We start from the raw sequence: 17579 nt of genomic DNA on the forward strand, positions 1-17579 counted from the left end.
TTTTTTACATTTAAACCTGGAAATTATCAGAAAGCTTTTGGATTTTAAACAAAGACAGCATTTTTCATTGTAGCTGTGTAAGAACACACACAAAGCGAACGCCCTTCCGTACATGCCAGCACACACCCTCAATTAACAGATCACCCTCACTATAATACACCATCTCCAGCTCAGCGAACTCCTGTGTTTTACAACACACTCCTCCACATCTGACAACTGCGCGCGTGTGTACGAGCTCACATATAGGAGGTTTGATTTAACAGGTGTTGTGTGTCTTCCCGAGGGTGTGTGTGGCGTAACAAATAATAAATACAGGTATGCACTTAAAAGTCTATAGTACATGCATATTAAACCTATAATATAACTTTGTAACTTATACTTAACTTTAAACACAGCTTTAAAAAGGCTTCATTTCTGACAGCTGCCATGTTGAGCGTTGTAATATCTCCTATTCATCTGACCTTGTTTGCCTGGTGTACAGTGTCTGACACAAACACGCTCATCCAAAGACTCAAGCGCCGATGTGCATCAACACACCCTAGTCGTCTTTGTCTCTTTTCTTTCTCTATTTCACCGTGACTTTCTCTCTCGTCTCCTCTCACTCCTGCTCTCTGTGGAAGTACATTTGCCCTAAGGTGGCTCGTCTCCCCCAGGCCCGGGGAACAGTGTGTGGTTTTCTGAAGCCGGGGGCAATATACCGGTAATAGCAGTGTAGCAGCCCGTCGCTCGCTAAGCCACAGGTTTTAATAAGAACCAGCGGAGCCCGAATGGAGGGTCTCGGGCCGAGGAGGCGGGGGTCCTGACAGACTAAGCACCCCCTGATGTGGCAGCTGAATGCCAAAACAGGCCCTCAGGGGGGACGAGTCATTCAAATTGATGGCTCCTCCTCAGACACGTTGACTTCTTATAGGGTAATACGTCGAGGACTACTCAAACCTTCCCCCTCCACCTCTGCATTTCTTCTGTCTGAAAAACAACCAAGCGCTCTGCTCACCTCTACCGAAATGCTCTTTGCTACCTGTTTACAATCAGGTCCTCTCTCTACCTTCGCTGTTTTGGTTTTGTTTGGCCCTCAGGTGATCTTTATGAGTTACTGTCCTTTTTCAAGTGTTTTTCTCCTTCCATATTTAAAAACAATAGCTATTTAAAAAAAAATGTTCCTGTCTTTGAAATAAATGTGCATGTCATTTCAAAGGATTTTTTTTGTTCATGTTTTATAAAAATGTATTATGGAAGCCTGTTTCTGCCCTAAAGTAAGAAAAATGAAGTAACTGCTTTTATTTAAACTGATTTTATTTCTCATAATTGTGACTATGTATGACTGCATTTTTTTATTTACTTTAAACAAAGTTTTATTTATTATTTTAAAGGGGGAAAAAAACCTTATGTTACTTTAAAGGAAAAAAATATTTTCTTTCATATTTCATCAAAATATTGTATGACTGCATTTTCTTCTTTACTTTTAATTGACATTTTTTATATTTATTTTAAATATATTTTAATATTTCTAATTTGTTATTTTAAAGAGAAAATCGTTTTCATTCAGGTTTCATTTATTAAATTTCTGCTGCTCCAGAGTAAGACAAATGAATTGTAATTTCATTTCTCATATCTGTGACTTTCTGTATGACCGCATTTTCTTATTTATTTTTTTCTATTTATTTATTTTTTATAGATATTTTACATTCATTATTTCAAAGGAATATTGTCATTTTTCCTTGTTGTTATTTTAAAGGAAAAAACTGTTTTCATGTTTCATCAGCTCCAGAGTAAGAACAATGAAGTAATTACGACTTTATGTCTCTTAACTGTGACTTTAAGTATGACTTCTTATTTTCTTTTAATTTATTTTTACATTTTCTTTCTGTAAAAAATAATCAAACATTTATATTTTACATTTTTTCCCCTCCAAGGCAGAAATCGGCTCACTTGATAACTTGATCATCTCTGAAACAACCTTTCTTCAGACTTTCCTTCATATCTGACATCTTATGTGGGCAGGGAATATTAACCAATAACATAATAGTCTTACATTTCACAATTAAATCAAAATCTGCTAAATACTGTAACAGCGAGACCAAGTAAAATATATAGTTTCTCATAATAGTTAATAATTCATTAATATATACAAATGCCCATGTAGTTAGTTACTGTACCTAATACTACCCAGTACTTTCTTGGGTAAGTACACTGTAAGTATAGGTACTGTGTAACCCAAAATTGTTAAAATAACCTACACAGTAAAGTGTTACTGTCTAGGTTAAATGTCTAGGGAATGCAATTTCCTTCAAACTGAAGAGTTGGTAAATTGAGCTCGCCAGAGAAAAATGGAGGTTTCATGAGTTTGACTTTGATTTCTCTGGTAAACATCCACACGCACATGCACAGAGTCGCAGCCAGTCCTCACAGGGATCATTTGTAAGTGTGGGTGATGATGATGTTGACTGTGGTAACGGCGGCTCTGTCCTTGCATTCATCTTCTCCCGTGCGAGGTGATTAGATTGAGAAATATCGTTTTAGCGGGCATATCTCTGCTCTGCAAATCACCGGGAGCGGGGCCAGGGGCCTCATCCCATCCCTGACACCCAGCCCCGAATCCCTCTCCTCAGACAGCGAGAGCGCACTGTGGCCTTGAGACCACAGAGATTTGATTTGGCTCATTTTTCCCTGCCACGCTCCTAGACACGCGCGCAACTGTGAAATACAACCTCGCAGTGCGTCTCTGAGCATCGTCGTAAACAAGCCGAGTGAGCAATATTAATCCCAATCCTACTTCATAAATCAGCCGGGCTTTACAGGCCCACATGCCCTCCAATACAGCCGCAGAAAGAGCGAGCGCCAGAGAGACCCAACTAAAAGCCTGCACATTAAATTATGCTTAAGGCATGCCGAAACACGCATTTGCTTTTCAGATTTACATTGGCTGGAGGATGCTGCTGCTTACTTTGAGCACAGTGAAAATCTAATATATAAACAAACATGTTCATATAAACATATAGATCTGAAAGAAAGGAAGGAAAGAAAGGAATAAAGTGCCTTGCAAAAAAGGACAGAAGGTGGGTAATGGTACACACAACTTCTTGACTGTATATACTATATATATATATATATATATATACACACACACACACATATCATTTGAATATCTTACTGTTTACATTAAAACAATAGAAATTAGAAACAATTAGAAATGTACATAGTTTGAATATCTTACTGTTTACTTAAAAACAGTACATAATAATAATGCATAACAGTACAAAAATAATACATAATAACAAATTGATGGTCCTGATAGATGGTCAATTCTAATGATCGGGTCAGGACGTTTATTGGATTTAAAGCAGTCGTGATGGGCCCTTCTTAGCCTTGCATGGATAATTATCACGTTCATGCATGATTTAAGGCGACAGTGAGCAACGTCAAGGGCCTTCACTTTAATTTAATAATTTTGTTATATGCATTTATGCATATATATATATATATATATATATATATGTCATGGAAGTCAAGAAAGAAAGAAAAACAAGCAAGGCGGTACATACAGAAATGAAAGTAAAAAATGAATGAAGAAAAACAGTGCAAGAAAATGAAAGCGTGTAAGAAAAACAATCTGCCATGATCAGTTTCTAGTTCAAGGCCTGACCAATATGCCGCCTATTCATCTTCCATGAATCATTTATTCTGTGATCGATTAGGCGTAATTGTTCAGTACGAGCAATTTGGCAGCAGCCAATGAGGAGCTGCAGGAACAGACGCGGCTTCATTTGCTTTCGTCTAATTAATGCAATAAACAAAGACTGTAACAAATGAACACATTCTCTCATCATCTCTCCAGGAACTTTAGTCACGAGGATTCACTGCAGAAGACAGATCAAGTGTTCTGATGCATGTAGAGCACCTTCACAGCATAAACCCACCTAAACGTGCAGAAGATTTCAATAAAATGAAACATGCATACTGTATATAATGCATTCTATTACAGTCCTGGATGTTGACTGCTCAATACATAATATAAAATATACAATACAGTAACAGTTAAGATGTGAAACACCTGTTCACTGTCACTGCATTGCATTCTGTTATTATTTACATATAATATTCCAATATAAATCTGAATTTGTTCAGTAAAGTAGCGTGTAAACAAAAATTTGTGACTAATATTTTTAATATAAAATTCGTAAATATTTACAAAATATATTTAAAAAAATTAACATTACAGATATAATTATTATGATTATTATGTGTTGATAAAATTATTATTATTATTAGTTTAAATGGGTTAAAATATAAGTTTTTTTTTTATTTTTTTTTTTACAAAAAATAATTAATTTCATCAAATCAATAAAACATGCTAGAATGTAAATTTTTTACTATATTGAAAATATTGTAAAAGGTATCCTTGATGCATTCATAATGCACCAAATATAATATAACATAACATAACATAATATAATAGGCTTAAATTTAGAAGAATAAGGCATTTCGAATAATTTCGTTTGCAATAATGTCTGTCTTAATTCAGATCTACAGAGTTAAGTGCTTATCTCTCTCTGATCTCTAGGGTGTTATACAGCTAAAGACAAGGTATCACTATTTAAACAAAAATACAATTGGACGTCCTCTTTGATTAGATAGGAGACCCATGGGATCTGGAATAGAATCTTCAAATCAATCAGCAGAACTTGACTTCCTGCAGGGGAATCAGGTGACACTGCTGCGGCTTTAATTCCAGCCACTCAAACACCTTCAATCTATTGATACAGCAGCAGAGACAATGAGAAGAGGTGTGGGTGTGTGGAATTCAAACAGAAAAACTGGATTTGGCCTGTCAGGTGTGATAAAAGACGCCAAAGAGACAGACCTTCCACTCCTGTCCAGCAGGTAACTGGTGTCATTCAAACGAACCCTTACTCTCCTTTCCACCCCCTAAAAAAACCGAGGCCCGCCGAAAGATTCCAGAAGGGTTAGTCTTGCCTCTCCCTGGGGTAATTATTTTTACATTATTACACGTGCTCATATTCCAGCCGCCCAGCTGAGGTGACAGGCAAATTTATCACTGCGGGGGTCCGTACAGGCAGGCGGGGACGAAGGGGGGCTGACAAATGATAAAATAAAACCCCTCTCTGCTTAAATTGTTCCTGCTAATTCTTTTTGGGGGGTGAGATTTATGAGCGGCTAGCCGTCCGTGAAGGGAGATGTGCAGAGATTTGTGTGTGTACGTTCAGTATGTGTGTGTGTGTGTGTGTTTGACAGGATGCAGGGTACACAAACAGGCAGATCTCATATTTTCATCCATCAGTCATATGGTGATATCAGAGCGAGCTTGATGTATAAACGCACACTTGCTGTGGGTGCATGCTGTAGTTTGATCTGTTGATAAAACTGGGTGCTCATGGGTAACGATACATACAAGAATGCACATAAAAGCTATCTATAATCTAAATTTATTACATTATAATATTATATTAGAAATTAATTAGAATTTAAATTAAAATTTTGTATATATATATATATAGATAGGCCTATATATATATATTAAATATATTAATATTAAGTTATTATTATTAGGTGATGTAGATATTATAAGTTTGTTATTATTTTGATGTAACATTTAATTTCAGTTATCTAAATTTTTATATTAAATCATAATATTCTATATCATGTTAACTTAAAATAATTACATAAATGCAATTATATTATATTATATTATATTATATTATAATAATTTATACAAAAATCCAAGTATATCATGCATTTTAATGTAATATAATACATTTAATTTCAGTTATTTCACATTTTTTTATTAAATCAACATAGTATATATTATGTTAACTAAAAATATTTATATAAATTAGTGCTGTCAAACGATTAATCACATCCAAAATATGTTTTTTTGTTTACATAATATATGAGTGTATACTGTATATTTATTATGTATATGTAAATACAAACACATGCATGTATATATAATGTGTATATTATATTATATTATATTATATGTTATAATTTATACAAAAATCCAAGTATATCATCTATTTTAATGTAATATAATACACTTAATTTCAGTTATCTACATTTTTTAATTAAATCAACATATTATATATTTATTATTATTAATTATAGTATATTAGAATTTAAATAAAAAAATAACCAAATGATATATTATAAAATATAAAATATTGTCTTCATCACTGATACAGATTCCACTGGGGTCACTGAACACCCACAAAGTGGTGAGAATCAACAATACGTCTGGTTGAATTATTTATTTATATTCGAAAGAACCCTGTTTTAATGGTTATGCAAGAACTGTTCCGCATTGATGGACTCTACTGTGACTTTTAGAAGGTTAATCAAGCTGTTGACCCATAAGAATCGGTTGTGTGTCGCAAGAACCCTCACAGAAACCTATAGGAACAACCTTTCAATAACTCCCGTCCGCAGCGTCTCTTAAGATGAATTTCTAACAGTGCAGCGATGGCACGAACCCTTAAAAGCGGAGTACGCACTGGAAGACGACTGCCTTGTAGAGGATAATGGTTTTGATGACCTTCCAGGGGATGATGGACAGAATATGAATGAGGTTTGGAATTGAGGGGCTGGTCTTTGAAGGTTAAAGGCAGGTGATTGGCACAAAGATAATAACTAGCACTGTTTTGTGGCATGCCGAGGAAAAACAAGGGGAACGAGAGAGCGGATGACAGGAATCTTACCTCCCGTTGCTCATCAAGCCTCCATCAACACGCTGGAACGTCACTGGGGTCAGTAAGAGGGTAGAAAACAAAGAGAGAGAGAAAAAGACTGAGTCATCATAGCAAAATCACTCTCTTAAGCATCATTTCCATCATAATTCACAATTTTTTAACACGACTCCAAATTAAACAGCTGGAACTGATTAAGAAACGAAGAAGTCTCCAGTATGTGTCATAGTAATCTTTCACGAGTGACTGAATTGTTTAGAGCACGCTGTAAATAAACATGCAGAATGAATTTATGAAATTGAAGCATCTTTGTCATTTTATCTCCATAACTTCCTATTTTCTCTGGGTTCTGCCTCAATATTCTTGCCAAAAGAAAGTGATTTACACAAAAAGTGTGCAAACAGAAAGATGGATTACTGAGGAAAAGGAGACCAGGCGTGTATTTGAAAACACTTTTGTCCATTTAGTGAATGTCAACAGGGTTTAAAACTATACTGAACCCCATTGGCCTTTTTGTATGAAAAAAACACTGATGCATTTCTTTTTGAATCTTCTTTTGTGTTCCACAGAATAAAAAAAATGCATACAGATTTGGATTGACATGAAGGTGAGTGAAATGAATAAAGAAATGTTCAAGCATGCACACTTATTTAACAAACATCACATAAACTAATCCAGAGTGACTCCTGGTCCGTTTACACACCCTGCAGAGAATCTGAATTAGATCAGTGACATTTTCTCTCCACTGTTAACAATCCAACACCTCTTCTGTCAAACAGACAGTCCAAACATTACCCTGCGCCCGTCTCTCCTCCTGGCCCGCTGTTTGTTGGGTTTATTTGCATTTGCTGCTAATTCCAGAATTTGGCATTTCAGTAAATTGAGAACAAACACTGAAGGTATTTTCTCTCCCCAAGGGACCCGTTTTATGTGGCACTATGTGTGTGTGCGGGTCTGTTAAGTGCCTATCTATCTATAATAGGACACATTGCTGGCGCTTTGATGTGGCCCGTAGACTGGCGCTGGTCTCGGCTTTAGGCTGAGCTCCAGATAAGCACTCTCTCCAATATGAAAACTGATTACTCCTCTTTAATAAGCATTTACTGCAGCACGACAAAATCGCCCGTATAAAAATTCCATCAAATCCTTCCTTCCCGTCCAAGCACAACTTGATTTAGCCTCGCGGCGATGGCAGGTTTAAAGGAGGAAAGTGGGTGTTTGTGGGAACAGGTGTATTCGCTTTTACCTCATACACCCAATTGCCAATTAAACATATATATATAAAAAAAAAAACGTTACGGAATCGGCTGTCTTTCTTTGTTCTGTAAGCCCTGAAGCGTTCGCATGATTTGCAGTGAACCGTGATAATGAGACGAAGACAATTTGGCTCCAGGAAACAAGAATAAACCAACGATTTTCACTCGGCGCAAGAAGCTGCCCTCGCCAGCATGGGCCGCTGCCTTCGCGAGCGTCAAGCATATGGGGTCTGGCATGCCGGTAATGCGTCCGAACGCCACACTTATCTGCTCGGCACATGGGACCAAGAAACCAAGAAAGCTGTGGGCCCCTGGGAGCCGGCAACCTTGAAGCCCACTCAAGCAGTGGTGAGGAGAGACCACTGGAGTGCATTAAAACGAAGTCGAGGGATATCGAGGCCGTAAGACTCGGACAGCTGACTGATACGCTCTTATCTTGGGGAAAAGTGGAGTGCGGCGGTGTCCGCTTTTGCAGGGAGACTGATTTCATCGGTAATGAAGTTTGGAGCGAAACCCTCCTACAAGATAAAAGCACACCTCAATCCGCACACAATCCCCGAGAGACGTGGAGGGAACCTGGGCTTGCTGAGTGATTTTTTGTGTTATCAATTCACAGTGTGATTGTGGCCGATCGTGTGACTGGATCAGGTCATCACTGGTTAACCTCTGGTAGGCCTGTGAATCTCCTATATATCATGTAACTTGCGGACAAACCAACCATTGAATTACAAACATTTCTCTGATATTGTGAACATAAAGTGGAAAATCAATGGCAGCGTGACCGTATTTCAGAATGGGATGATATTTGATGGACTGTGTTTGGAATGGTATACTATTCTTTCGATTTTCTACAGTATATAGTATGAATACTATATTTACTAAAAGGTACAACAATGCGAGCTTCACTAGGTACAATATCCCTCAATGCAATGCATCCAATCATCTAATATCAACCGTCTCTTTTTTGCTTACAAATTGATGCCAAATGTTAAGACAACATCATCCAAAAAATTAATTAAATATAATCAAAAAATGTAACTTTGTTTAAGATAATATAATACACTAATATATATCCTAACAACATATAAATATAAATTGTTTTATTTATTTTTGTATTATTAGTATTTATGATCATATATGTGACCCTGGACCACAAAAGCAATGCATATTACTAATCAAAAATTAAGTTTTGATATATTTACGGTAGGAAATTAACACAATATCTTCATGGAACATTATCTTTACGTAATATCCTAATGATTTTTGGCATAAAAAAATCAATCAATAATTTTGACCCATACAATGTACTGTTGGCTATTGCTACAAATATACCTGTGCGACTGGTTTTGTGGTCCAGAGTCACATATAACTTAGCATACTACTAATATTTGAAATGCATACTGTCCAGGCATATTATCATTAATTAACCCAAAATAACCCCCCCCCCAAAAAAAAAAAAAGATAATAAAAATGACAGAAGCACATAAAATTACAAAAAAATCAACAAATTAAAATGCAAACTGAAAATATACAAATAAAAGTGAACAATTTTTTTTAGAAAGACTATAACAGAATATAAATAATTACAAACAGTATGCAGTGTGTACTAAATAGTATTCAGTAAGTTAGTATTCAATTCAGATCAAATCCAATTTTTTAAAACCCAGATCTGTGTCTATAATTTCTATACTGGTTAAAACAGAACATATAGAAGTGTTTATCACAGGAGGGAAACAAGAAAATCTTCAGAAAACATGTCGACAACCTCGTATGGAGGGAACAATCGATTCTCACATGTAAGTTTGTTCAAGCGGTTAATAACAAAGACACGAATGAATCAAAGAGCGGAGAACTCGGGTAGAGAACAAAAACAATTCACACAAACGAAAAGAGAGAACAGGAGAATAAAAGAAAGATAAAGATGAGATGGAAAAACCACACAAAAAAGATCAGCACAGGTGACCACCACTGAAAAAATGACCTGAAGACAAGGACAAAGAAACACAAATAGAGAACTGCAGGATCTTGCAGCCCACAGATCTTCCACCGGACTCTGTTAGCATTCATAAAGACATGTAAAAATGGTGTTTATTCGCAGTCAACGAATCAATGTTCGCTACTTGCACTTTAGTTTGACCTTGAATGTTATCCTGTATCTGTAAATAACAATTTTAGACCGTCTAGATCTGTCCATAATTTGTGTTTGAGACCCTTAGAGCCAGATTTACTCCCTATACTGTGCTGACAAAGTCAGGTGGGCATCATCTGAAGACCTGTGAGGTTGAACCATGGGAAGGGATACTTGATTGTGTAAAGGAAAGTAAGATAAATGCAGGAAGAAGGGATGGGGGTTTCGAAAAGACGGGACAAATGAACAGTACCTGCAGGGGTGAAGGTGAACGACTGAACTGCAAAAACAAGAAGACAGAGAAGAGTGTGTGTTAAAAAGCCTGCAGTGCTCAGTCGGGCTTTGGAAGGTTTGTGTGTTTCTGTGCGTGTGCATGATTATTCGCATGCATACTGGAGTGCGTTTGCGCAAGGTTTGCGTTATGCCATCAGAGTCAAGACGGCAAGACAGCAGCCAAAGGAATGAGACACACAAACACAATTAAAATAAAGTGTAAAAAGCAAACAAAAACAAAACAAAAGAGTGTGTTTTTCAGTGGCGGCTGGTGCTTTTAAATAGTAGGGATGCACAGATATCACTTATCAATGGCAAAAGGTGTACTTTATTATAATTTTTTTTTTTAAATATCTGCAATGTTGCTTCTAAGTACTACTATAAATAATAGTTTCTTATCACATTGGACTACTGACTTTGCTCACACAAGGAACAACCTCCCAACAATTCTTTTCTTTTTTTTATGATATTGTTACACTTGTGGAGTTCCTGATCAAAAATGACTGGCCTCCAAAAAACTGCATATAAATTTCCCATTATGCTATATCATTACCAAATATTGGATTCAATCTTTAATAACAACATGTTTTCTTTCAATTACCACAGGTTTTGATCATAAGCCTCATTGATATGAGTTTATACACCTCCGATTTTGAGTGAATATTGCCCAAATTATTCACAAATAATGCTTTTTTTTTTTTTTTACTAAAAATCTGAGGTGCATAACCTTAGATCAATGAAGCCTACAAGCAGTCAGTTCCAAAAAGAAATACAAAACCTGTCCTAATTGAAAGAAAACATGCTGTTATTAAAGACTGAATCCAAGCTTTGGTGATAATATAGCATAACGAGAGAATTACAAGCAATTTTTAAAAGGTGAGCACACTAAATTAGATAAAGAATTTTCAACACAGCACAAGGGTTCATTTTTCAATTATTGGCCATTTGCAGCAAAGTCCTGTCCATTTACAAGCTTGAACAAATCATCATATAGCGAAAGCTGGGACAAAAACACATTGATTGAAAGCCAAATATGTCCCATTCAAAAGCTTTAAAAATACAAATAAGGACACAAAACGGCACTTTAGAGCCTCTTATCCAATGAACATCACTCGTTGCTTCATTAAAATAAATAGCCCAGTAAAGCGCGGGCTCTATGGGTCATGGTTTAATTTGCTAAAATACTAACAATATTTGTATTATTTGTACTAAACACGCATTTAGGGGAAGTTGTGAGTCCCGTGCCATCTGAAAACAATCGCCGCTGTGTGTAGCTCAAGCGGATCTGGTCTCTACCTGCGTAATTGCTGAGACCCTTTCTCTTCTTTCTCCTCCAGTAGAGCCAGATGCTGAAGCCCATCAGAATGACCCAGCAGGCCCCTCCGATGCCCGCGATGAAGGCCGGCTGCTTCACCACATCCGTGATCTGCTCTGTGATGCTGTTGTTCCTGCTCATGATCACATCCCGGAAGTCTTTACCTACAAGGACACACACACACGCAAGAGAAAACCGCTATTTGGTAAACTGAAAATTGTGGGTGAGTTTCTAAATTAGTTTAATAGCACGAGAAAAACACTTGTGCTCCAGTGAACATCAGAGCAGAATTTAATCAACTCAACTAGAGCGTTAAAAGCACATCACCTTGATCTTTAGCATTACTTCAGTGAACAGAAGAGAAAAACAACGAAAACACAAAATAACACGGAACAGTTTTTATAGCACATTTAATTTCCTTAATGTGACATTATTTCAACATTCATCAGAAATAATGTGAGATTTTATTATCTTTTAAGATTTGAATGGATGGAATCACGTTAGACTATAAATAGTATTGGTTAATATTACTTAACCCTGCCCATATGTCCCACCTCAGCAAAAACATAAAATAAAAAGCTAAAATAACTAATACAAAATGTTGTATAAATAACACAAAACAGTATTTACTGCACATTTACTTTGCTTAATGTGATATTATTTCAATATTCATCAGTAATAATGTAAGATGAGACTTACATTTATTTATGGCTTTTATTATCGTTTAGGATTTGATTGGATGGAATCATGTTAGACTTATATTATTGGTTAATATTACTTAACCCCGCCCACATTCCCACCTCAGCAAACAATATATAACAAAAAAATTAAACCAAATAACACAAAATGTGTATAAATAACACAAAACTGTATTTACAGTACATTTAATTTCCTTAACCTGATATGAATTCAATATTCATCAGTAATAATGTCAGATGAGACTTGGTTAATACTACTTAATATAGCCCACATGTCCCACCTCAGCAAAAATATAAAATAAGAAACTGAAATAAAGAACACAAAATGTTGCATAAATAACACCAAACCGCATTTACAGCACATTTAATTTCCTTAATGTGACATTATTTCAATATCTGGCAAAAAATAATGTAAGGTGAGACTTGTTTTTCATCCTTTCAAATTGGATTGGATGGAATCATAACTCCGCCCACATGTCCCACCTCAGCAAAAATATACTAACTAAATAACACAAAATGCTGTATAAAAACACAAAACAGTATTTACAGTACCTATTATTATCCTTTTGGATTTGATTGGATGGAATCATGTTAGACTATAAAGATTATTGGTTAATATTACTTAATCCTGCCCACATGTCCCACCTCAGCAAAAAAAAAATCAGTTCAAAGGCAGAGAAAGTTGATAAAATGTTCTAAAAACAAACTTTTTTCCCTTTTGAAGTGATGAGCACATTAGCTATTTACAATAACCTAGGGATATTTATTAGAGCCCAAAAAAGATTCATTTTGATTTTTTTATGTTGTCTTGTAGCTAAATCAGCCTTTTTTACGTCAAAAGCTGGTAGGACACACACATACACACAAACTGCAATCTTGATAAATAGTCTATCAGCCCCTGGCTGTGTGTGAAGATGGATAGTGAGCTTGGCATTTTGGAATAAGGGCATGTCATTGGCCAAATCATCACTTATGGGTCAAACCAGTCACAACCTGCTACAACTCACATAACTCACACTGTAAACACCCAAAGACCTGGAAAAAAAATCTGCGGCCCTGACTGTGAGATTTAATTTTGATTCTGGTGACCCCGCTTTAAGATATTTCTGCCCATCACAGATAAAAGGCAGATGCAGTGTGACAGTAAAGGTTATCGAAACCAAAAGATGTCCCGTACCAATAATGATGGTTTGTGGTTCGCTCTTCACCCCCACCCCAGCGCTGGTGCTGGCGGCCACCTCCACCCGGTACTGGACCCCTGCCTGGAGACCCCCCACCACCACTGAGCGGATGGCTGCATCCACCGTCTTATTTACATGGAAACGGCTCTCGTTCCCCAAACACCAGATCTGAGAGAGAGAGAGAGAGAAAATAGCAAATTGTCTGTAAAAAAGTCATTTTTAATGATTGGGCCTCATTAACGAAAACGATTTTTGTGTGAACTACTCGTAAAACCATTTTTATGTAAATTGTTGCATTCAATTCAGTACAGCTATTTATGCATGAAGGGATTTGCAGACAATTTATAGAGAAATTTGTTCTGCTTGTGTTTCATAAATGAGGCCCATTTTGAACAAAAGTAAAAAACGTAAACAGTCATCTAGTGTGTGCTTCTATCCAAAACGACTTATTGTACACATATTATTTATTGAGTTTAGACCCTTAAAACATCCTCAAATGTGACCCTGGAGCACAAAACCAGTCATAACACAGGTATATTTGTAGCAATAGCCAACAATACATTGTATGGGTCAAAATTATTATATTTTTTTTTATTACAAAAATCATTATGATATTAATTATTATAATTTTTTTTTTTATGCCAAAAATCATTAGGATATTAAGTAAAGATCATGCTCCATGAAGATATAATATAATATAATAACATTAATACCCTGGCAGTGGCAAATAGCTTTGGTTTTATATTTAATTTGATTACATTAATGTTATAAATTGAGATTTACAAGAAATGTTTAACTGCTTTTTACTATGTAAAAGGAATGTAAAAAAGCACCTTATTTGTTTAAAGTTTTTGCAAACCAAATGTTATTGCACTTTTGTTCATATAGCAGTACTTTTAAATGATGCACAATACACTACTTTTGAATTCATTATTGAATTTTGTGCATAACAATGCGATTAATCGTGATTAAAAATGTTAATTGTTGCCCAGCACTAAATATAATATAATATAATATAATATAATATAACATAACATAATATATTAAGAGCATTAAGAGTGCAAGTCTATTTGGATATTTATTAAGTTGCATGTGTTTGTTGGTGTTTCTGATGGAGTCACGTGGCAATTACCTTATATTCCTGGATGATGCCATTCTGATGCTCTGCAGGAGGAGGGTCCCAGGAGATACTGATGGATGTGCTGTTCTGATTGCCCACCGTGAGGACCGTCACCTGCTGAGGAGGAGCACTGGGCGCTGGGACACAGGGACAGAAACAGAAACACAGTTTTACTTCCATGCATAGCTTCCATGATGTTCTTCTACACTATTGACATTCCGGACTTTCCAAAAAAGATTTGAGGCTACAGCTGCCTCTGATTGTTTGGCAAGGATTTACTCAACACTCATGCCATGACACTCTCTCATTCTGTTTCCTCTGAAAGAGTCTGTTGTAAGTCACAGCATTAGCATTAAGGAGTCGATGTGTGTGTTGAGCTTAAAGACGAAAGACAGGTGGCCACGGGTGCACAAGTTCATTAGATGGGGATTTTCCTCAGCCTGACACTGAAACTCCTTCACATTTCACTATGATTTCATATCCTGCCTCTGAAAGGAGGGATTTACTGAAAAAATACATTTACTGAGAGACAATGAGATGGTGAGCCATCCAAACAACTCGGCTTTCTTAGCAAATCGCTCTGACAGGCATGTAGGTCGCTCAGCTCGGGGAGAAATGCGAAGAACGGAGTTATGTTTTTGTATAGAGTAAAGAATGGAGCGCTGGGTAAACATATTGACATGGATACATTGATTGAAGGAGGCCAGTTGCGAATCCAAGACGCTGTTTTGTCCTTGGCTGAAAACAGAGTGTGTAATGTAGAAGTCGAGACCCCGGACCCCTATTTTGTTAACCCCATCAGAACCACTCTGACAGAGACAAGGGAAGGGAATGAAATAAATAATAGAGGTCTGTAGTGGAAAATAAAATTTTTATAAAAATATTTTTCTCATTTCTGTGGCAACCTGAGGTGCGGCGACACAGCAGAATACTGACAGCTCAATTACGGTAAACTCTGCTCGCTCGCACTCTTTCGCTTCCCTGCACTCTGACCCCCGCGTAAATGGCACATATCCCAAAGCCACACTCATCCCTCACACGGGGCGGCCCATTTTAACCCCCAAAACACCTGACGGGACAAACGGCAGCTTGCCTTCATCAAACATCTGCAGCTGAATGGAAAAATAACAGAGCAGCCGGCCGCTGAATGAACTCAGCACGTCGCAGGTGACTAAATCGCTCCCATAACAATACAGCCAATGTCATTCAAAGTTAAAACTGATCATTATGCACATCTGAAAATCCTTTAATACTGAATAATATATGTGTGCATGTATGTATGTTTTTATTTTTTCCGTCTCAGAATTTAAAGTGCAATTTGATTGGGATTTTTACCTTAATACTGTAAATATTATAGTAATTGATTGATAATTATTTAAGTAAACGAAAGAAAGAAAAGAAAATGTAAAATTTTTCAATGTTGAAAAATTATTATAATATAAGATATATATGTGTATATATATATATATATGTATATATATATGTGTGTGTGTGTGTGTGTGTATGTACTAATATATATGGGGTTTTCCTTGCTGTAATGTTTAAGTAATTAAGTAATAATTGTACAGTACAAAATATAATATAATATATGTATCTCTTAGAATTAAGAGTGCAATTGGATTTTTACCACTGTATATGTATGTGTATATTACACACTGTATATGTATGTGTATATTACACACTGTATATGTATTTACACACTGTATATGTATGTGTGTATATATATATATATACATATATGTGTGAAAACAAAAAAACCCTCCTATTCCTTCATTAATTCGTATTTTTCTTGTTTGATACTGAAAAATAATATAATATAATATAATATAATATATAATATAAAATAATATAATATATGTATTTTTCTTACAATTAAGAGTGCAATTGGATTTTTACCAAAACACTGTAAAAAAAGTAATTAAGTAATAATTGTACTGAAAATTTCAAATTTTCATCTTTATTACTAAAAAAATAAATACAAAATAAATAAACAAAATCCTTCCTATTTCACTCCTTAATTAGTATTTTTCTTCTTTAATACTGAAAAATATAATATAATACAATATAATATCTCAAAATTAAGAGTTTAAGTTGATTTACATTTTTCCTTATCGCTGTAAATTGTACAGTAATTGATCAAGCAATAGTTATCACAGAATATTCACATTTTTCTTCTTTAATACTGAAAAATAATATCAGCATAACTCAGCACGCTGCAGGTGACAAAACCCCTCCTATAACAATGCAGACAATGTCATTCAAAGTTAATGCCACAAATCATTTAGGAGCTTATCATTATGCACATTTGAGCCAAACAATAGATATTTCTCATTTGGGGAGCGATGGCGCAGGCGATGCTAATAGCGCCATTAGCGGTGTGATGTATAGCCAGCGAGGATGTGACCTCTGTTTCACTGCTGCTACAGTAGCCTGCTGGGAAAGCTGATGAAAAAACACTCTGTGATGTTAAACCAAGCTAATATTGAGACCCCGGGCGAGCGTCAGGGCTTTAGTTTACAGAATGTGAAGAAATGCTACATTGCTTTAACATGCCACTAATCAATGTGTGATAATGACCCTCGGGGAAAAAACTCCTATTGAGAAGCTGCTTATTAACCATAAAATGGATTAAGAACACAGTGGAGTTTCTGAAAGGGCCTGTTTCACCTTTTCAACCTCTATCTTCAAAAAATACTACTACTGCAGCTAATAGTACAGGACGTTTAAAAAAAAAAAGAGCTAAAGCTATTCTTGCATTGCTATAGTCACATCCATCAGTGTTGATAGTGTAAGTAAAATAGCCATGTATACAAAAAAATAAATACAATATATATATATATATATATATATGTGTGCTTATTGTATTCGTCAGAACCAGTGGTTCTTAAACGTTTTACATTGGCATAC

General features: G+C 35.8%; 1 protein-coding gene across 1 annotated transcript in view; it reads right to left on the reverse strand.

Annotated features, from left to right (window-relative positions):
- LOC107745189 (roundabout homolog 2-like) overlaps positions 1-17579 on the reverse strand; it is a 198771-nt gene that overhangs the window by 19163 nt on the left and 162029 nt on the right. The window contains 5 exon segments of the mRNA XM_016559037.1: positions 6714-6756; positions 10339-10365; positions 11655-11837; positions 13549-13720; positions 14685-14809. Coding sequence (XP_016414523.1) covers positions 6714-6756; positions 10339-10365; positions 11655-11837; positions 13549-13720; positions 14685-14809 — 550 coding nt within the window.

The sequence above is a fragment of the Sinocyclocheilus rhinocerous genome, unplaced genomic scaffold (assembly GCF_001515625.1).
Source record: "Sinocyclocheilus rhinocerous isolate Xijiao unplaced genomic scaffold, SAMN03320098_v1.1 scaffold257, whole genome shotgun sequence".
Lineage (NCBI taxonomy): Eukaryota > Metazoa > Chordata > Actinopteri > Cypriniformes > Cyprinidae > Sinocyclocheilus > Sinocyclocheilus rhinocerous.